This window comes from Leguminivora glycinivorella, chromosome 12 (genome assembly GCF_023078275.1).
Source record: "Leguminivora glycinivorella isolate SPB_JAAS2020 chromosome 12, LegGlyc_1.1, whole genome shotgun sequence".
Taxonomy (NCBI): domain Eukaryota; kingdom Metazoa; phylum Arthropoda; class Insecta; order Lepidoptera; family Tortricidae; genus Leguminivora; species Leguminivora glycinivorella.
Genome location: NC_062982.1, coordinates 2,567,632 through 2,591,203, shown reverse-complemented (window position 1 = coordinate 2,591,203; position 23,572 = coordinate 2,567,632). Strand labels below are relative to the sequence as shown.

General features: G+C 37.9%; 2 protein-coding genes across 2 annotated transcripts in view; both read right to left on the bottom strand.

Annotated features, from left to right (window-relative positions):
- LOC125231951 (GTP-binding protein REM 1) overlaps positions 1-23,572 on the bottom strand; it is a 288,730-nt gene that overhangs the window by 86,850 nt on the left and 178,308 nt on the right. The gene's annotated exons all lie outside the window — the stretch shown is intronic.
- On the bottom strand, positions 9,910-12,679 carry LOC125232247. Its single transcript, XM_048137895.1, has 2 exons — positions 11,631-12,679; positions 9,910-10,864 (listed from the first exon to the last, which is right to left on the bottom strand). The coding sequence occupies exons 1-2, from the start codon at positions 11,859-11,861 to the stop codon at positions 10,712-10,714; spliced, it is 384 nt and encodes a 127-aa protein (XP_047993852.1). The 5' UTR covers positions 11,862-12,679; the 3' UTR covers positions 9,910-10,711.

Genomic DNA, 23,572 nt, shown 5'->3' with positions numbered 1-23,572 from the left:
TTCGCGAGAAGAATCACAATTTACAATTTGCTTTTAAGGTAGGCAAATTTTATGTTTTTCCTACTCAGAATCACGAGCCCTGTCGATCTACGATAAATAACGAGAGACAAAAAAATGGTCCCAAAATTTTCTATCGTTTTGCAAATTGCATAATTTTCACTTTGTAACCACTGTACAAAGTGTTTGAAAAATAGTAACGAAGTGGAAAAAATATATTTGGGACGCTTTTTTCCGCCTAGTAGGATAGAAAGGGCTCGTGATTCTGAGTAGGAAAAACATAACATTTACATATTTTGGAAAAAAAGTTTTTGAATCTTTTTTCGCGAAAATGCCTTAATTATTCTGTTCTACAAGAAATAGAGGCATACTGAGTTGCATTAGCTAAGCATTTGAGATAAATTGAGAATGTATAAAATGTATACCCACAATTTCTTTTATTCTGGTAGCCACTGCAGACTTAAATTAGACGATCAAAAATAAACTGGCGATATAATGTGATGCAAGTAAATAATTCCGGTTCTCGGAAAATAGACCAAGGAGTAAAAGCCATATATATATCCTTAATATTGATCTGTTTTTAATTTATTTATTGAGTTACAAGCAGTCTTATATTTTACGAGTATGCAAAACATTAATCTCATCCGTATTCATTCAAAAGATCTGAACCAATATCAAAATTAAGATGAATAACTTTCCTCGTATTGCTATAAATATCCGTAAAAGGAATCTCGATCAAAGATTTTGTATCAAATTTCATTTCCTTACGTTTCCCCTCATAAATGTTATGAGATATTATATAATCTTAATATGCGCCCTTCTCAAGCAAAAGGTACCACCAGATCTCTAAAGCAAGATGCTCTAACATGTAATTCATATATACAGGATGTAATTTTTATAACTGGCAATACACATAATAGTGACGTCACGTGCGAGGCACGTTGAACGGTCAATCGAGCGATTTTCGAATCTAACGTACTGCCGCGTGCTTGGTATATACATATAACTTATGAAAATGGAGGAAATTTTTGGATAAAGTTCATTCCCCAGAAGAGCTTTTCTTCTTCTTTTTTTATATGCACTGTCAAGGAGTGGAATTCCTTGCCGGCGTTTACCGGGTGTCCCGTAAACCAACGCCAAAATGAAAAGGGGTGATAGCACATTTCATTATTAGCTGTCATGTTAAGTGAATTTTACCTTAATGGAAATGTCATGGTTTTCGACATGGCCGTTTAATTTATAAAATGTAAAGAAACAAGTAATAGCTATGATTGCTAATGGGATGTCCTATCACCCTTTTTAACTTTTGGCGTTGATTTGCGGGGTATCTATACTTATTATACTTAAAATATTATAAATGGGAAAGTGTGTGTGTCTGTTTGTTTGTCCGTCTTTCACGGCAAAACGGAGCGATGAATTGACGTGATTTTTAGGCTACTTTTTGTCTCTTTCTACCGCGAGCAAAGCCGCGGACAAAAGCTAGCCCTGTATATTTCGCAGTTCATATATCCCAGCAACCTTCAAATCAAGAGTGAACAATGAACGTGCACCATCTGGGCGAGCTTGCTCCATCGTAGGCAACGTCTTTGCCTCGGCTATGTCCATGAGTAAGCCTATTTATAATAAAAAAGCACATATTTCTGTTTTGATTTTAGTATCAGCTATATAATTACCTCCTTAAATAGTGTCTGTTATAAAAATTACAGCCTGTAGATATCATACGACTAGGTGACGCTAAGCAACAAATTGGTACCTTTTATATAAAAACGCTACATATTTTTAGCTGCGAATTCTGAGCGATCATTATAAATATTCTCGGAAAGATAATCTGATTAGTCCTTAAAAGGGTTCTGCGTTTGGGATATTAGGGTTCGATGTTATCGTTTAACTACGTCGTTTGTTCTGGGTACTATTGGCGTATTTACCTGCGCGACAAAGCTTCGTTCGGGGTTTTATATTATTAGCGGTATTTTGCGTTTAATAATGCAAAAGAAACATACATGAAAACTCGCGTTTCCTAACTGCGACCTAAGACTAAGCTAGATCGATTATTCAACCCCGAAAACCCTCACATCATTTCTAATTCATAATATTATTATCGGTTTTAATAAATGACCGCATAGTGGTAACACGCTGCATAGCTTTATTTTTTTTTTAAAGTAAAAACCATCTAATTTTGTAAATATTAGATAAGAAAGTTGGTAGTAGGTTCTTAGTGGAATAAGTTTTATTTCATCAATTTCAATTAAGATCTGTTAAGCTATTTTCGTCGATAAAAAAAACAGTCATAAATAAAATAGGCGCGAAGATTCCATCGAAAATTACAATAGGGATGACGACTACATAAAAAAATGGCATTCTGTTTAGTCCGTCAGTTAGATCGTCCAAAAATACTGAACACATACCTATTTTTCGCTTTTTCTAATTAATGAAAAAATACAAGCATCAAAGTTCCGGAGTGGGGGCTTGTGACGTCACTTTTAAGTAAAAATTGTACCTAGGCGTGACGTCACGCGAAACTTCAACGCACTGTACCGTCATCATTTTTCGTTTACGAGAAAAAAGAAAAATATACCTGTCTAAAATTCTTTGATAATCTAACTGACGGACTAATTACTCTAATTAGTTGTTTTAGTCGTCTCACCTATTTTGTACCTTTTCCTAGTTACAAGATTTTCTTGACCAGCTATAGTAGAAATTTTAATCTTCAGCTGAGAAGATATTAAATAGGGATTACATTAGCGAGATACTCAGGCTACATTATGAGGTGACTTGCAATAATATAATCTGATGAATTCAGCCCTTATAAGGGTTCGAGGGTTCTACATTTGCGTTTATTATACGCGGACATCTGCTTCCATAATTGATGATTTTGGTATTTGGGCATATTTTTATTTTATTGACTGTTTTACTTTTTCTTCCAAATGTGGAAATTTTCGTAGTTTTTCTACTCAGAATCATGAGCTCTTTCAATTCCGCAGGAGAAAAAAAAATATCTCACAATTTTTTTCACTGACTTACAAATGTCTCTTTTTTTTATGGGATAGGAGGCAAACGAGCAGAGAGGTCGCCTGATGGTAAGCGATCACCGCCGCCCATGGATACCCGAAACACCAGAGGTGTTGGAGGTGCGTTGCCGGCCTTTAAGATGGGTGTACGCTCTTTTCTTGAAGATTTGAAGGTCGTATCGGTCCAGAAATACCGCAGGCAACTTGTTTGATCGTAACTCAGAGGAAAGCAAAAAAAATCATGGAAATTTTTGGGACATTTCTTGTCTCCTAGAAGAATCGAAATAGCTCATGATTCTGAGTAGAAAAAGTGAAAAAAAAATCCAGAAAAAAAAGTGAAATCGACAACAAAATAAAAATATGCCCATAAAAGTTTTGAATTGGATTTATTTCAGATTAAATTTAAGAGAAATTAAGGGTGACTACATTGCAAGACTTGCAAGTAGGATCAATGATGGTGTTATGCTAAATAGGTTATTGGTACATTTGCTGTATACATTTTTGCAGCGCTTAGTTTGCTCTGTAGTACGTTATGTATGGGCACACAATCAACTATAGGCTGACAGTAAAATAAATCATAGTCAAGAACAATAATTTCAGAAAGTTCGTTACGTCTGATGTTTGAAATCACATCAATCCATTTCAAACTGTGAAAGGCATAAGGTGAAAAAGATGGAAAGCAAAATATTTAGAAGAGAGGGACTTAAAAATTATAATGATGAATCAACGATTGAATACAAAGGTCATACGAAAGAACCCATTTCCCAAGACATTTGCATATCACAAGTGATATGTCAATAAAACTGTGCCCCCAATATCCCATTTTGCCCGCACCCCGCAATCTCCGGTCAGACCCAAGAGATGAGTGTGGCCGAGCATTTGCATCATTTCCGCACCGCTGCTATACCACAATACCCTACACTTATCCCATTCAAGACTGAACTATATCTCAACGGGATAAGAATTTACACGCGCGCATATCTTTACTTGGTTCCGTAGCCGCCATATATATCGGAACGGCCAAGGCGTTCAGAATAATGTAAACACGTTTCTATTGTCAAGGAGTGTGCAGATATTTTGAGCACCACGACCGTTCCGATATATTTGATTGCTACTACTCCTTGTATGGAAAACACTGGAAAAGGAATCATTCTCATGATAACAAAGCATTGAATATAATAAACCTTGCTACTGTAAGGTTCTAGGTCGGATTTCGCGGGCAATGAAAATGGGATATGTTATTTGAAGTATGAGGGTGTATGTCGAATTTCTAGCTTTGATCCTTATGAAAGTTATTAGATTATTTGTTTTGTTGTTTTATTATTGTATTTGTTACTTTTTGTGAGTATCGTCATTATGCATGGTTTTTTTCCGTATACAGAACATTTTTGCGAAGTTTATTCTACTGGTTTCATATGGCACGTGTGCCGAGTCGACACATTTATGTTACTCTAATTAATAGTGTAAATAACCTAACTTAAAAAAAAAAAACCCTGACCGCGACATAGTAGACCGATTTTCATGAAACATGGCTAAGATCACTCCCGACTAACTCAGCTTTCAGACAAAAAGAAACTAATCGAAAATTCGGTTCATCCGTTCGGAAGCTACGATGCCACAGACAGACACACACAGACAGACAGACAAACAGATAAACAGACAGACAGACCCGTCAAACTTATAACACTCCGTCGTTTTTGCGTCGGGGTTAAAAAACATGGAAAATCATTTCGATCAGTTCAAATTGCCCCGGTGTACATTAATTCTGTTTGACTTCTTTGTAAAAGGTCTGAGCGGGGCGGGGCGTGCGCAGTGCCTGTCAAACAATTGAAACTCATGCAAGTGTCCTGAGACGACGCTACATAGAGCGGGTGTAACTACGTATGCTCGCCCGCCCCGCCGATTCCGCTCTGAGCGTCCACACAGGAACAGTATAAACCAGTAATAACACTTCTAACAAACGTACGCCGCGCGGTGCACACAAGCGCGTCATGTACGCACGCAACACATGCAAGCGGATTTGGATAAACGTGGATAAGAATTAATGCATAGCGATATTTTTTGTGCTTTCTGACTGATATAGGTAATGTGGTATTATTATACTAATACTTATAGTTAATAGTATTAAATAACAACATCGTAATTTTGGTTAATCAAAAAGGGCTCGGATACCGGACATTTAAATATTAATGTAATTATGTATCCAATTGTTATTCTTATATTTCTACAATTTTAAATTTCTCATTTTGCTCGAAAAACCATTATTCTGAATTTTAAACCAGTTTATAAAGTGCGTTGGAGATGGCGCAAGTTCGTCGATGAGAAGGTTTCGTTCGATTAACCGGTTTAAAACAGAATAAACCGGTTTATTCCGCAGATACATACATGATAGATAATACTGTATCCCATGAAAGGCAGAGCACATGAAACTACTCCAGTTTCAGCGCCACTCTTGGCAAATAAGGGGTTGAAAGAAAACGAAACTGTGACATTGCAGTGACAGGTTGCCAGCCTCTCGCCTACGCCACAATTTAACCCATATCCCACAGTCGCCTTCTACGACACCCTCGGGAAGAAAGGGGGTGGTGAAATTCTTAACCCGTCACCACACGGGCAGGGCCTTGTCAGATGTGTGGCAAAATGTGTCGCTCTCGCATAGGTCTCTTTAGTCATCAAAAGCGATGTCTCTCGGACATTGCACCATAAAACGTCTGAAATAGACGCTAAGGCCATTGATTGATTGAATAAATAAATCAATATGAATATGAATAACAAGATCGTACTTTGGACGATGCCGAGTAACATTTATAGTATGTAATTTTGTTCAAAAACGTGCTTTCGAACGTAGTAAGTACCTGTCGCGTCGCCGCTGCTGGAGAGTAACAACTGAGTCGTCCTTATACTCGTACTGTGACTCAGGCCTTACAGTTTGAGTGACTTATATTATACTAGATTTTGCCAGCGGCTTCGTTCGCGTTAGAAAGGGAAAAAGTAGCCTATGTCAACTATCTCCACTTAAGAAATCACGACAATTCGTCGCTCCGTTTTGCCGTGAAAGACGGACATACAAACAGACACACACACTTTCCCATTTATAATATTAGTATGGATTATTTTTACCTTTCTATGAAAGCCACTATCATATGAACGTGTCATAATCTTCGAGATACTAGCTTGATTCGTTTATCGCTTGTGGAGCAAAGGTGTCCACTCGTTTCCGCTTCTTCAGGTGCAAGCCAGTACAAGGCATAAGTTGCGAGCGTGCAAATTAAATTTTACACGGATTTATCGAAAGCAATTTAAAAATAGATAAGGGAAGAAATAAATCTAATATTGTCTTCGGTTACCGCGATAGTTACTCATGAAATAAAACTATGGCAACGGAAACGTATAATGATTATTCATTATACGTGCGTATAATTCATGAGAAATAAATTGATTTCAATTTGTTTAATTTTAATTTAATTTAATGAATAATCTGTAATGTTGACATGTAAAAGTGCCCCTGTGTCTTATTTGCTGAATAAATGATTTTGTATTTTGTGAGCCTTACGTTTAATTTCCTGACTTAAACCTCTCTTAAAAACGTTTTGAAGTGTTGTGAACGCCCTTGTGTAGTAACTTTACTAGCGATTTAAGCGCGTAAAGTTTACATATAATAATGTGTCAAATGAAAGTTGAATCCAGTCCCTTGTGTAGTTTTTGTTCTCTTCTAGGTACTATATACCTAGTCGAACATATGGCATTGAAAAAATCAGTTTATCAGCGAAATTGATAGTCACATTTCGTTTTCCGCTACTGCACCTTTGCAATGTGGGTACCCCTGCAGTAACAGTTTGACTTTTTATCATTTTAGCGTTAAGAATAGATAGAATGTACCTGGTATTTTAGGTGATGACTGACGGTTTGACGCGTTGATCTCAGTGGAATTGTTTTCTCACACGCATCCGGGACACTATCTCCCATACACTAAATTAAAATCGCTTATCGCTTATAACTTGTAAGCGGCTAGTTCGCATCCGACAGTTCAATGTTCCTGCTTTGATTCCAGTAGGAATGGCGCAGACAATGCTCGTCTATTCAATTCACTTTACACTTCATCGTTGGTATAATATTCATTTTTACATTGTAGATGCTGTTGTAATAAATTAAATACTAGCCTTCACCCGCGGCTTCGCTCGCGAACAATTCGAAAATTGTGGAATGGGCTATACAAATTTCCACTCCCCATTTTAGGGAAGTGGGGGTTAGAAAGAGACAAAAAGTAGCATATGTCAATCTTCATCCCTTCAACTGTTTCTGTCATATTTACAAAACATAGAAAACATCCATGACTCAGGAACAAATATCTGTGCTCATCACACAAATAAATGCCCTTACCGGGATTCGAACCGGACTAGAGGTGTTGCATTTTTCGTAAAGTACTTATTGAGTCAGACTGGCCAATTTTATACAAAACTAAGCCGTAAATCCGCCTCTGCTCCTACCCAAATGTGTGACGCCACACTAAAAGGGTAATTGCCCGGGTTTTTTAGAACCGTCACGTCCCCGAGGGACAATATTTGAAAAGTTCACGTCGGTCACAAGCCTTTGGAATAAAATGCCAACTGTTCGCAGAATATACATAGAAAACAATAGATTGTTAGCGCATTTTCACATTATCCGATCCGATATCGGATGTCGGAAGGATTTCAAAGGCAAAAATCAAAATGGCGGCATAATCATCATCCTCCTTGCGTTATCCCGGCATTTGCCACGGCTCATGGAAGCCTGGGGTCCGCTTTGACAACTAATCCCAAGATTTGGCGTAGGCACTAGTTTTACGAAAGCGACTGCCATCTGACCTTCCAACCCGAAGGGTAAACTAGACCTTATTGGAATTAGTCCGGTTTCCTCACGATGTTTTAATCCTTCACCGAAAAGCGACTGGCAAATATCAAATGACATTTCGCACATAAGTTTCGAAAAACTCATTGGTGCGAGCCGGGGTTTGAACCCGCGACCTCCGGAACGGAAGTCGCACGCACTTACCGCTAGGCTACCAGCGCTTTTTCATCTAAACGGCGGCATAAATGTATGGGATATCGGATCGGATAATGTGAAAACGCACTTAGACGATAAAACTATGACGTCTATAAATGGTTTACCTCTAACATTGTTCCCATGGCAACGTAAACTTTGACAGCTTGACACTTTGCCAATTCGAAAGTTCGGCTGTGCGAACCAAGAATCTTATATACATGGATGTTGCACGCCGAACATTACTTTGAAGCAGGGATGTAACGGAGTTCTGCTTCTGCTTCCGTTACTGCGGAACTTCCGTTTTGTTTTACACATCCGCTTCTGTTCCGGTTCTGTTATTTTTCAAACGGAAGTTATAACGGATGTCGGAACCTAGCGCGACGGTGGGACATGAGCGGCGTACATCAAAGACCAACAGGTCTATACCTATCATTCGCTCATCTCTCCGCTTGCCACGTGCTGCGATACTAAACATTAATCGCTTCATTCCATTGCGCGCCAATATTTGTCCTGTCCACCTAGTTAGTAGCGAGTGAACAACTATTCAGTGGTGCAGGGCTTATCTACGATCCCCTTAGAAGCTCCCCTTAGATTTGTTTATTAAATACAGTTTACTTCTTTTACAATCACTCCATTTAATTTAAAAATTTAATTGTGTGCTAACAATTACACATATATTTTTTACTGGTTAGTTTTGGATTGTATTATACTACCTACAAGTAAGTTTTCTTTTCGTTTCTAAAACCTTTTACGGCATAATAAAGGTTTAAAAGGATTCTTATGTGATTTTTAGTGATTACCTAAACAACAAACAATCTTAAAGTTCAAGGTGATTTAAATTTTTGGATTGTAATGAATGATATACTTAAGATAAAATATCAGGTTACTTTTTTTTTTCGTTTTTAAAACCTAAGTGGGCCTAAAGGCTGATTACAAACTGCTGATTACAGGCTGAACAGTAAACACCTAAAAGTTCTAGGTAATTTAATTAGTTTTGGTTTATGTTATACCTATGTGGTATTTTTTCATTTCGTTTTTAACATCTATAACTTCCGCTTCTGGTTCCGGTTCCGCTTCTGCTTCCGTTAAACTAAATTCAAAACTTCCGCTTCCGCTTCCGGTTCCGTTAAAACCACATCCGTTACATCCCTGCTTTGAAGCCAGAAAATTTGACCTTGAATTACGTCACGCCGGTCTTGCATCTCTTTCTTTAGGGTGTCCATGATTAAGCATACATTAGGGATATCCCGCGGAATTTGACGTATTACATCTCTCGACACAGGCTTAAAACCTTTGAACCTCCGTTTTGACAATATTCTCAGCTTGATATGATATTGATATGTGTTAAAATGTCAAATATTAATATTAGCGCCATCTATCTGAGCGTACCTACCCCAAAGGTGTATCGCCATCTAGCTCACCGTACCTTTTTCTGTATGGTTTTGAGGTAAGTTTTTTTCTTAGACTTTATCTGTCTATACGGAGTTACATAAGTATTTGTCTTTTACTAACTGACACCTGTGTTTATTAAAGCATGCAATGGAATATATATTTTAGTGTTTTGGTCATCACAATAATATTTTGGTAGTAACTACTGGGAAAACTAATTTGTAAAATCAGGAAGTGATTTTACCAAGAAGTTAAGGGAGAACTGTAGCCTATCCAACCTAAGTGCCCTAGCACCCTAAACAACCCTACACATCCCTACAGCCCTAGCCCTAACTATAAATTAATAATACATATATTTAATAAGTACAGGATATCTGCACCATGAGACCTAAGGTACAGACGGACAGGGAAGGAAATGGGTAATGGAAAGGATTTTCTCACTGCTACCAACAGTGAGAGGAAAACCTTATACTCAAATGATACAGCCACGATGTCCAGGATCAAAGAGATTTATTTACACTTTTTACAAGCTATTTATACTAAATTATTCTATGTTTGCGTAATACCACGCTGCAGTTTCTTCATATTTTAAGTGCAAACGTAGTTTTTGCAAGCACGTGAGCCGATGCAGTTTCTTGTCCCAGATTGATGCTGCTGATGTCAGTAGGTATGTTCACTGCACGTGAACATTCTGGCGCCTCTCAGAAGGGCTGGGTGTAGACGGTGTAGTCCTCAATTGGTAAAGTTGTGGAGTGGGCTGCACGATCAGTCTGGGCGCGCTCCCCTGCGTAACTGGCAGCGCGCAGACGTGTGGTTGGTCAGCTGTGTGGGAGGCCGGCGCTGAGGTGCAGGCGATCCGCTTGCTGGCGGTTGGTCTGGTGTGCCGCTGGTCCCTGGTTCCGGCTCCCATGTTTGTCTGTCGTATTTTTCTTGCAATCTGTGGACAATCTGCAGTATTTTCATTTATAGTTATGAGTCTAACAATGCAATTGTAGTTTAATTGCATGTTCTTCACGGCCACAGGAAAACCAAATGAAACTGTTAAGTGTGTAATCAATTTTTGTAGTCTATTCCTATAAATGTCTGTGGCATGTCATAACCTTGTAATCCGTATTTAGTTTCGTATTTAGTATTGGAGTAAATAGTAATATGAAATTTGCAATTGTGAATTTTGTCTGATGATTTGCCGAGTCACTTAGTTTTTGTTATGGTTCGGTGTCACTGTAAAGGTCGGTTTACACTGTGGTATATTTTACTCTAAGCTTTTGAATCTCGTTTTCAAAAACTTCATCATGTTACTGAATTTTTCTATCTTGTTTGGCTCGTCTAACTCTCGTCGTCGTCGTCGTCGTCGTCGCCTCGTCGTCGAGTCCCATTTTCGATGGCTTAGTATGGGATCCTCTAAATGCATGTCGCGTAACATTCTTCCATTCGCTTGTCGATATTTTGTCAATTCTAATAACTTGTCAATAAAATATGTCTGAGTCAGAAGTCGCTCGTCTTTATAGCGATTTCTTAACAATGTGAGCGCGGCCTTATACTGAACCTCGTTCACGGTCAAATGCTCGATCAGCTTTTCTGCGTCGCCTCGAACATGTGTTTTTAAATATTGCATTTTTTCTTTTGTTGAAATAGTGCAGTCTTCGTCAATTTTTTATTAAATAAGTCATAACATGAAGTCCATGTGTCGTAGTTTCCCGTGAAAAACAGTATCGTAATTCCCGGTAGCTTAGTCGATGAGGTTTTAATGGTCTGTTTGTCTTTGTCTAAAACCTTTTCTTGTAATAATTCTATTACGGTTTCGTATGCGTCTTGCACGTCGGTGAATAAATCTTTCATGAAATATTCGTCGCTGATTGTACACTGCTCGTAACACAGTAACAATTGCATAATAATATGCGTCTCGTCTATTCCTTGAAATAGTTTTTCAAGGGTCTTAGTCAAACTTTGCAAGTGCCATGTAGGTTTGTTTTCCGTTATGGCGGTCTGTGCGGTCAAAAGTCTTTGTCTGAACTGATTTAATCCATACTTTTGAATAAACAGCTTAAACGATATACTAAAGTCTTGTGTCGCATTCGGATAACAAGTTGTGCTTGTCTTGAGTTCCGTGAGACTCTTACTACCCGAAGCGGTCTTAATGTTGACAATTTCTTGTCGTCTTTTTGTCAAATGAAGCATTGCTTCGTCAAAATGTCTTTTGATGTGGACGTCGAAGTGGTTGAGAGTGAGGTATTTATGCGAGGACAACACCTCTTGCTCCTGCAACCGTCGGTCGAATGCTCTTTGATAAATACTGTCCAAATTGGATTTTCGTTCGTCCACATATTTTTGTGTCTTCCTGGCTGTTGAGTCTTGTTTGATGTTTTCCCAAATCCTTCTAATTTCTTCATAGTTGTCTTCTTGGTTCTTGATTAAAGCGTTGGTCTCGTCGATGGTCAAAGCCATTGTGTGTTCCGGTCTTCTTTCTTCTTTCTTGAAGTTCCTACTTTCCCTAACCTACTCCTATCGCCCTACGACGTCAGCAAGTACTGCTCTCAGCGCCCTCGCATACAGTATCGCAACTTCTCAATTGACTGGTTGAACCCGCTTGTGGGAGGCCAGCAACCGATCTGCTACTGTACGGGTACCTTCTCTGAAAGCAATACCTACTAAGTACTTCGAATTACCACAATACTGGTGCTTGTTTGAGTACACCAGCATGCAGCTCTCCAAAGTGTCAGTCAGTCAAAATTATGTCAGGGACAAGAGGACCGCGATTTTACCTAACTCAAACTGATTCAAATTTTTCGAAGGACCAAATGTAAAATCATGAAGTGATTTTACCAAGAAGTTAAGGGGAGAACTGTAGCCTATCCAACCTAAGTGCCCTAGCACCCTAAACAACCCTACACATCCCTACAGCCCTAGCCCTAACTATAAATTAATAATACATATATTTAATAAGTACAGGATATCTGCACCATGAGACCTAAGGTACAGACGGACAGGGAAGGAAATGGGTAATGGAAAGGATTTTCTCACTGCTACCAACAGTGAGAGGAAAACCTTATACTCAAATGATACAGCCACGATGTCCAGGATCAAAGAGATTTATTTACACTTTTTACAAGCTATTTATACTAAATTATTCTATGTTTGCGTAATACCACACTGCAGTTTCTTCATATTTTAAGTGCAAACGTAGTTTTTGCAAGCACGTGAGCCGATGCAGTTTCTTGTCCCAGATTGATGCTGCTGATGTCAGTAGGTATGTTCACTGCACGTGAACATAAAAATGTTTATTTTGCAAAATAAATCTCTGAATCGGTGAATGAATTTTGACAATTCTGACATATCGGGCATATTTTTTTATTATTAGTGTTCCCATAGTACGCAGGAGGTAAATACCGGAGAAATAAGGTTTTTGATTGAGTTTTTTTTTGTATAATACAAAGAAAAGTAAGTCAATTTGATTGAAGAATGTTTTATACGTTTTTTTTATTAACTTATCTGGCAATACATCACAGTGTTGGAATGAGATAGAACATAGGAGTAAAGGTGAATGAACCTGGCTTCAACTCATTGGTCGGCACGCACTATCCAGAGATATATATAAAATTCTTGGTGCGAACCATAGATTGTAGAAGCCTTTAGATGACGTCATTATGGCACCACTTTTCCATCACGATAGTAGGAGTATATTATTGACAGTCAGCTGGTTAACGCATTCACTACTTTCTTTCACAGTTAAAATTAAAATTTAAAAAAAATACGCGGATCAGAACTAACTGACAGTCCTACATGAATCCATACTTCCATACTAATATATAAATGGGAAAGTGTGTATGTCTGTTTGTCTGTCTTTGACGTCAAAACGGAGCGACGAATTGACGTGACTTTTTAAGTGGAGATAGTTGAAGGGATGGAGAGTGACATGGGCTACTTTTTGTCTCTTTTTAACGCAAGCGAAGCCGCGGGCAGAAGCTAGTCCATACTAATATTATAAATGGGAAAGTTTGTGTGTCTGTTTGCAAACGGAGCAACGAATTGACGTGATTTTTTAAGTGGAGATAGTTGAAGGGATGGAGAGTGACATAGGCTACTTTTTGTCTCTTTCTAACGCGAGCGAAGCCGCGGGCAAAAGCTAGTAGGATATAAACTACGTCACTTGTATAAGGCGAAGTTTCGAGAAAATGCTATTCAAATAAAAAAAGGTAGAATATTCAAAAGTATATTCATTAATATTCTACCAACATCTTACTCAAGTTTCAATTTAATTTGAGGCTTTTAATCCACAAATCAAAGCCTTTTATTTGACTTAGGGCCAGTTGCATCAACCTCATTTGACAGACACATCATCGTCATGCATCAGGCGTCTGTGGAACTTCCCATACATTCCCAAAATTTAACGAACGCTTTAACGGTGACAGTTGTTGCAACCGGCCCTTAGGAGTGTAAGTAAATTTACTTCAAGTTTTTTGGTTTAAATAGTACCCATCTAGTTAAATTTGGTTGGTATGAATATTCAATACCTAGAAATAAAATGATCGTGTGTAAGTATGTAGATTGGTAACGCCTACACAGCACTTAAACGCATTTTACATTAGAATATATACTCACTAAAATTGAATGTCCAAAAATGATATCAATATAACATAATAACCAAATACTGGCACAAATAATATTAAATTCGTTTGCATTATATTTAGAGTATGTAAACACTAGCAATTTAGCGTGAAATCTCCGGTTTTGGACTACGGCCAATGCACTAAAATGTGACTGACTGATTTTCTAATACATATTATTAATATAATATTTGCAGAGCCCCGCGCAAACTCGGTTAGCTGCAAATATAGTACTATTAGTTTCTGACCGCGGCTTCGCTCGCGTTAAATCCAAAAATTCGGCACGCTCCATACAAAATTCCACCCCCATGTTAGGGAAGTGGGGTGTTAGAAAGAGACAAAAAGTAGCCTATGTCACTCTCCATCCATTCAACTATCTCCATTAAAAAATCACGACAATTCGTCGCTCCGTTTTGCCGTGAAAGATTGACAAACAAACAGACACACACTTTCCCATTCATAATATTAGTATGGATACGCTCGCCTAGATGGCGCTACACCTTTGGTTGACTCTCGGCTAGACGGCGCTATATTTGACGATTTCAGTACATCTAAAGTATTCTAAAGTTAAGAATATGGGCCAAATTGTCTATCATCATTAATTTAATAGCTTGGACTCTTGTCGGTGGAGCAACTCCCATGTGTGCCGATCTTCTGCCTTCTTTTTGACCTCCTGATTCGACACGACATTGATTCTTTATTTGGGTCGTTGCAGAATAAATCTAATCACAGTACAAATACTAGTAATAGAATAAATCCCATCTAGGTTACAAGCTGTTTCAAATATTTGCTAGCTTCATATCGCTGACTTTTTTTTTTATGGGATAGGAGGCAAACGAGCAGACAGGTCGCCTGATGGTAAGCGATCACCGCCGCCCATGGACACCCGAAACACCAGAGGTGTTGGAGGTGCGTTGCCGGCCTTTAAGATGGGTGTACGCTCTTTTCTTGAAGATTTGAAGGTCGTATCGGTCCGGACGGACGGACGGACGGACTTCGTTTTTAGGATTTCCTATGTTATATTTCATGAAGTACATATAGTAGTAATAAAATCTATCCCTCTCTTAGATCAAATTAAACTATTTTCTCATAGAAAATATTTTTAATTTGTATTTTTTAAGTAGTCTTACTACCATACTATAAACATTAAAAAATTTCATTGACAAAGAAAAAATGACCAATGCCTCCAAGTGTTCCAAGTTGGATTCGAACCAGCGTACTCCGTTAACCGAACGGATGCCTGAACCACTCGGCCATCGGTACACGAAAGCAAGGGTCGAAATTATCTAGAAGCAATAAATAGCAATGAAAAGTCACATTTAGGTGTCAGTGCCTTCGCTTGAACCACTAATGAGATTAACACCCATTACCGAGAGCTTGCCCCTCCCCCCAATCAATCTCATCAGGCTACATGCTGTTTCAAATATTTGCTAGCTTTATATCGCTGACTTCGTTTTTAGGATTTCCTGTGTTAAATCTCATGAAGTACAAATACTAGTAATTAAACGCAGGAAATCCTAAAAACGAAGTCAGCACTATGAAGCTAGCAAATATTTGAAACAGCACGTAGCTAGATGAGATTGATTCTATGAAAGTCGGTTGGCTCGAGCCCGGGCAAAACCCCCATTTTGTTTTATTCAGTGCCGAATAGTTCGTCAGGGCACAGGAGAGAAATTTAAAACAGTACGGTGTGGTTCGGGTCCAATCAGTGCTATTCAAAGGTGGAGATAGTAAGATTGATTGGAATACGAGTATGTTCCTTTCAATTGGTTGTCGTTCAAATTGTTACAATGTCAACTTCTGAGCAACGTAACTGTTATTATTCATTAGTGGAAACTGTGTGGCTTGTGAATGTGTATAATCTGATTTTACTATTATGTATTGTTTTTCCTGTTTTTTTCCCAAAGGTTTAAATAAATAAATTGGAGTTTACGTACAATTTGTTTTATCATATACGATACCAACTATATTTACAAGCTTTTATGCAACTTGCCTTGTTAGTATGTTAGTGTGCGTCAAAACGTAGAAGCTAAATTTGACCCACTTCCCGGTTTGCGATTGAGCTGAAATTTTGCACACATATGTAAATCACGTGACAATGCAATATTATGGTATCATGGAGCTGATCTGATGATGAAGCAGAAAGATGGTCATAGGAACTCGGTTATGAAACGTCGTATCCCCATCGAGTAAGGGGTTTTAGAAACGTCTCGGAGATCGTATAAAGTCATTAAATAAGAAATTTGACAAAATAATCGTCATAAATTGGCACGTGATCGTCGAAAATTGCGTAATTATTGAGTTATCTCGCCATCCGATTGGAAAATTGATTGCCTCATCTGAGAAACTTACATGTCCAAGGATTTTCTGTTAAAACGGTGTCAGTCTTACCTGCAAGAGAAAAGAAAGTTAGACTATGTCTCATAATATGATGATTGATGAGATATGACAGGGATGAGATGCTAAGATTTCAATTCATCATCATCCTCCTTGCGTTATCCCGGCATTTGCCACGGCTCATGGGAGCCTGGGGTCCGCTTTGACAACTAATCCCAAGATTTGGCGTAGGCACTAGTTTTACGAAAGCGACTGCCATCTGACCTTCCAACACGGAGGGTAACTAGGCCTTATTGGGATTAGTCCGGTTTCCTCACGATGTTTTCCTTCACCGAAAAGCGACTGGCAAATATCAAATGACATTTCGCACATAAGTTCCGAAAAACTCATTGGTACGAGCCGGGGTTCGAACCCGCGACCTACGGATCGAAAGTCGCACGCTCTTACCGCTAGGCCACCAGCGCTTTGCTAAGATTTCAATTATTCAATAAAAAACAAAGCCTGACCAAAACATTTTTTTTAAAAGTATGAATAGGTATATACGTTTCATCACGATCACACCTGATGGTAAGTGATGATGCGATCTACGGTGGAGCACGCGTACCTATGAGATACCTATGTACTATTGTCAAGAGGGCGCTGTTGTTCTGACGTATGCGGTGACAGTTCAGTATTGTATGAAGGAATTAGTTCTTATAAAATTCCGCATTATATTGCGTAGTCATATAAGTACAATTTCAGGTCAGGTTTTAATTTTCTCATGTGGGGACGGGTTAAGAAACCATGGGTGACGTAGAAGTCGATTGTTTGATATAGGTTCAATTGTGGCGTGGGCGAAGGCCTAGCTCATAGTTGTTTTCTTCAATTCAATTCAATTCTTTATTGCTTCCATGTTGGTACATAATTATTACAGGTGGCAGATATAAAAGGTAAGGCACAACACAACATGAGACCCTGTTAGGGTATTGCAAAAAATATAAATAAAAACTATAACTAAAATATACACAAAGAATAAATTAATAAAATACATTATTGAATACATTATTGAATACATTATTGAATACATTATTGAATACATTATTGAATACATTATTGAATAGCTTATTGAGTTACTTTTGGAATTTATATAAATTAAAATAATCTTGTAAGGAATAAAAACAATTGTCAATTAAGTAATTTTTCAATTTTATAACAAACTTATTATATTTAGTCTCTTTGGTTATCTCTTTAGGCAAGTTATTGTAAATACGTATAGTTGTCATATGCGGGCTGTTACTACTCATTTGCAAGTTGCTACTCGGAATAGCTAGTCTGTCTTTATGCCGCAGATTCATGTGATAGTTGCAATGATCTTTGACTTTAGAATACAGGGATGGGTGCTTTCGCACAAATTTACAGGCTTCTAGTATATACAAAGATGGTAGAGTTAGTATACGTAATTTTTTGAAGAACGGTCTGCAACTATCTAAGGTGTTTATATTTGCGAGAATTCTAACACACTTTTTTTGAAGTATGAACAGGTCTGGAGCGTCAGTGCTGTTACCCCACAGAATAATTCCATATTGGAGCCACGAGTGAGTGAAAGCGTAAAAAGCACTCATGGCCGTTTTCAAATCGGTGGTTCTTTTGATATTTCTAAGGGCATACGTGAAACTAGAAACTTTTTTCGCAATTTTTTCTACATGTGCTTTCCAATTAATGTTCTCATCAACGGTAATACCAAGCAGACTACAATTATTTATTTGTTCAAATTCAAAATCTAAATACTTGTAATTAAGGTTCTCTCTGATAGGGTCGAAATTTAATTAGATTTGTCTTTTTTAAGTTCAATTCTAGGTTATGGTCTCCTAACCACGTTATTACGGTGTCAAGTGTGAGTTCTTCATGAGTTGTCCTAACATGTGCAGTTTATGTTCTCTGCTTACTCTTTGAGTTTATGTATCTGTATATAAAAACAACGTTTATAAAATTAAATAATATCTGGGCGACCGAGCTTCGCTTGGTTCGATTTTATAATAATTACCACGTCTTTAGATAAAAAATAACTCTTATAAATACAAAAAAAAAAAAAAAATTTCTGGTCGGGATTCGAAACCCTGACACACCTGCGATGTGCTTGCGAATATTAGATCGACCTATTACGACTGAGCTACGTCCAGCCGATGCGCGGTCGGCGAAATTAACGACTATATTTTGCGTTTACTAACGCGAAAGAAACACGCCTGAAAACTCAAAAATTCGCGTTTTCCGGATCTAAGGCTAAGTTAGGTCGATTTTTCACCCCCGAAAACCCCCATATAACAAATTTCAGCGAAATCGTTAGAGCGGTTTCCGAGATCGTCTGTAAATATATATACATAAATAGATATACAAAAATTGCTCGTTTAAAGGTAAATGACTAAAAAGAAGAAAAGAGGTATATAACTCTAAATGTACCTAGTTTAGGGTGTTTCATTTTTCCAAAATTTTGATTTATCTTTGACTTCGCTTTTCTTCTTGTTTCTACACCTATACAGAGCCCATATACCAAAAATCAGGGAAATCGGACAATATTTAGAGGTCGCACACTGTGGCAACTTTTGTCTGAAGAAGTTAGTATGGGCGCAGGAAAGGCTAGAAACAAAATTTATGTAACTTTTTTTAGTAGGTGGTATAAAAGTGATTTTAATGAAAAGTTTTTATATTGAAGCAAGTTCTTTTAAAAAAATTACTAGTTGACGTGGCATTTAGTTTCTAGGCAAGGTTTCTTATGGTATTTTTTTGGACGCTCGACTTCCTTCTAAGGAACAAGTTTTTTTGGTTTTTTGTCCTGTTTTTGGCATGAAGCAGTGGTCTCTCGGCCCTCTCGGGGCACTGATAACAGGATAGGTGGATGATATCAAGCGGTACATTGGCTATCACCAGGTCCGCCATAGACCGGCTCGGCAAAATATGGAGAATCTTCATCACAAATGCCACTAAAATGCGACTTGTCAGGGCATTAGTATCTCCCAATTTTCCCATATTTCTTTACGGTGCTGAGACGTGGACTTCAAGGGAAAAGAAGATAGATTTCCTAGAAATGTGGTGCTGCAGAAGAAAGCTAAGAGTATCCTGGACAAGGTTCAGATGCGATGGACCAGCCAAGTCAAGGCTGCACTTAGTGGCCCACTCTACGAATGCGTAAGGAATGTCGATGCATTGTTAAGCTTGCTACCACCCCTGATGTGACGACCACGCCCACTCTGCCAAGAGTGTGACGACAAAGAAGAAAACAAGATCGTTCTTTGACTTAAGTATATTGACCGGGATATAGACCCTACTTACATTTTTGATTTTTGTCTTAGAACTATTTAATGTTCAGGATGTTAGCGATTATTGTAGCCCTAACACCAGACTTGGTCGATAGTCTAACAATAGTCTATCATACCGCAAAGAAGAGTAAGTATACCTATATATTTAATAATAAAAATTAACGCTCCAGTCAAAGATGAAGAGCAAAATGGTTCTCGCTGAAAGTCGTCGAACATCACAGAAAATGCGTTACTACTTGCGAACAAAAGATAAGGTTGCGGCTTACACATGTAAGCTAAATGATGATGATGACTTATTTTATGAAGAATGGATGTTACAACTGTTGTATTTTAAGTTTATTTTTACTTTCAAATAAGTTACAACTACTCTATTGTTTTATTTAAAAAGAAAATTGAGTAACATTACTTTTTAGCGACTTTTTTTTCAAACTGTTCATGTGTGCGACCTCTAAACAACGTCCAAATCGCTTGAAATTTGGTATATAGGCGTTTAAGATAAGCTAGAACCGAAAGCCGAGCGAAATCAGAAAAAATATCACAATTTTATTTTTCCCATACAAATATGAAACACCCTAACCTAGTTGTTAAGATCTGTACTACAATATGGTTGCAATAAATAAATGACTAAATGACTATTTATTATTTAGTCAGGCTACTGTGTATATGTAAAGTAGTGTTCCCTAACAAATTGCACATCTCCTCGTGAGAGGAATATTCAAGTGTTCACACCTACCTAGTATCCAATATACTGTACAGATCAATTTACAATAGACTCCACATATTGATTTAAGCACGTTATTCACTTGATCTACATTGGAAACTAATAATATTGGATGTACTTTTGAAAGAGCTGAGCGCAAAGCTCATAGAAACTACCGGTGACCAGAAAGCTGGCAGCTTTCTCTCGCAACGCGTAAGCATTGCTATTCAGCGAGGGAATGCTGCCAGTATCTTTGGCATAATGCCACGGGGCTATTTAGATATATTTTCGATTAGTTTTTAATTAAATTTTAAGTTCTTTTATTATTTTTTATAGTTAGCTTGTTATTTATTTGTTCTTTAAGTTTTATTACCTTAATAAAACTTTAAATGTATATTCTCAAAAAAAACTAAATTAAAACGGGACTTAATCGCGTAAAACTTACGTTTATATTTAACCCGATGATTCGGACATGACATTACGGCCATGGTTACGGGTAGACCCGTGTAATGTCATGTCCGAAACGTCGGGTTGAATATAAACGTAAGTTTTACGCGATTAAGTCCCGTTTTAATTTAATAATAATTATGAGTGAAGATCGTGTTAGTTTAAATCAATATAATTATGTAAACTGAGTATCAATTAACTTGCTTCATCTAAGACGAGAAATAGCATATTTTTTTTCAAAAATATCACACTTCATAAAAGTGGCAAAAAAAAAAGAAACGCTCACGAAATGATCTGTAGCACTACTCAGCTAGGGAAGATAGAGAATGCACAAATGTAGCAAAGGCCTTTGTGTCGATTTCGGTAACGTGATCTATAAATGTTTTGTCAGAGGAGTGTCACTGGATATATCGTAGGATATTTCTAGTTTGTGTAAGCGCTGGTAGCCTAGCGGTGAGTGCGTGCGACTTTCGTTCCGGAGGTCGCGGGTTCGAACCCCGGCTTGCACCAATGAGTTTTTCGGAACTTATGTGCGAAATGTCATTTGATATTTGCCAGTCGCTTTTCGGTGAAAGAAGACATCGTGAGGAAATCGGACTAATTCCAATAAGTCTAGTTACCCTTCGGGTTGGAAGGTCAGATGGCAGTCGCTTTCGTAAAACTAGTGCCTACGCCAAATCTTGGGATTAGTTGTCAAAGCGGACCCCAGGCTCCCATGAACCGTGGCAAATGCCGGGATAACGCAAGGAGGATGATGATGATGATTTCTAGGTTGTGTAAGTTCTTAAACCCCCGACGCAAAAACGACAGGGTGTTATAAGTTTGACATGTCGGTCTGTCTATCTGTGTGTGTGTCTGTCTGTAGTATCGTAGCTCCCGAACGGATGAAGCGATTTAGATTTAGCTTTTTTTGTTTGTAAGCCGAGTTAGTCTACAGTGTTCTTAGCCATGTTTCATGAAAATCGGTCCACTATGTCGCGATCGGGGTTTTTTTCAAAATTTTGTGGTTAGGTTATGGTTTGACTTGACCTACCTTAATGATAAATAACATTCCAATATAAAAACTAAACCAAAGACCGCAGAACCAAATTAAAATCAAATCATCAACAGATTATAATCTGAATGCCACAACGAAGGCTTTTCCTCAAGAATGAATGGAAAATATATTTTACTCCTGGGATTTAATTTTCCTCCATTTCTTTGTTGAGTCTTTAGCGTATACAGCTTTGGAATAAGTGATTTAGAATGAGGGCCACACAATTATGGCCGCTCTTAAATAACGTTTTTATGATTTTGAATGAAGGAACGGAGCTATTGTGTAAGTAGTAAATATAACCTACATTCCCACAATAATTTATAAGTAATATAGTTAAAAAGCATCTTCACAAACATGTAATTGAAGACATACCTATATTATAAAAATGCAAAACTAGTCAAACGTTTAGTCGAGATGATTAAATTAAATTAAATTAATAACTACTTACCTAATATCTTGTTATGTTGTCATGTTGTTGCGACGATGAAATTAGTTGTAAGTATATATTTTAAATATGTTCTCATGTCAGTAATGTATTATCTTTATGAGAATAAATGTCTTTAAACCTAAACCTACTACGCCCCGTACCCGTGTGGTGACGGGTTAAGAATTTCACCACCCCCTTTCTTCCCGTGGGTGTCGTAGAAGTCGACTGTGGGATATAGGTTAAATTGTGGCGTAGGCGAGAGGCTGGCAACCTGGCACTGCAATGTCATGGATTTCTTTCAACCCCTTTTTGCCAAGAGTGGCACTGAAACTTAGTAGTTCATGTGCTCTGCCTACCCTTTTATGGGATACAGGCGTGATTATATGTATGTATGTAATATATACTACTAGCTTTTGCCCGCGGCTTCGCTCGCATTAAATTTGAAAATTGCGGAATGTTCCATACAAACTTCCACCCCCCATTTTATGGACGTCAGGGGTTAGAAAGAGTCAAAAAGTTGCCTATGTCACTCTACATACTTTCAACTATCTCCACTTAAAGAAACATCTCAATTCGTCGCTCCGTTTTGCCGTGAAAGACGGACAAACAAACAGACACATACACACTTTCTCATTTATAATACATACTAGCTTTTGCCCGCGGCTTCGCTCGCGTTAGAGAGACAAAAAGTAGCCTTTGTCACTCTCCATCCCTTCAACTATCTCCACTTAAAAAATCACGTCAATTCGTCGCTCCGTTTTGCCGTGAAAGACAGACACACACACTTTCCCATTTATAATGTTAGTATGGATTAGTGTGGATTTCTCTAAATCGAACAACATTGTGCCATAAGACAACATACCGGTGGCCTATTTCACATTACCTAGTGACACTGATACTGTATTTCTATGTCCTAACTTGTCTTATGTACAATAAAGTGTTTACATACATACATACATACATACAATGTCGCGCGACAGTCACACTTCGCCGTTCATTGCCTGTTCAACAATGAAATATTGACGCTGAGTTATAATGTTACTTATCAACCCAGAAATAGGCAGATAATTGAAAGTGCCAAGTTTAAATGTCACTGCGGTAAAAAACACCCACAAGTCGTACATCAGTTGACGACCTCTCTACTAATACCTTTTGCACGAATGCCATTGCTTCTTTGGTCAGAGGTTGTCTGACCATAGATTAAAAATAAGAAGATCATACCATCCCAATCCCATACATTATAATGTGACCGCCTAAGAACACGCAAAAACAAGATGGCGCCACTAAAAAATGCCTAGTTCATTCATTTATT

Coding starts and splice junctions, on each gene's coding strand:
- LOC125232247 (XM_048137895.1), bottom strand. CDS start 11,861: ATGGCTTTGACCATCGACGAGACCAACGCTTTAATCAAGAACCAAGAA. Junction 10,865..11,630: donor AATACCTCACTCTCAACCAC/TTCGACGTCCAC, acceptor ATTAGAATTGAC/AAAATATCGACAAGCGAATG.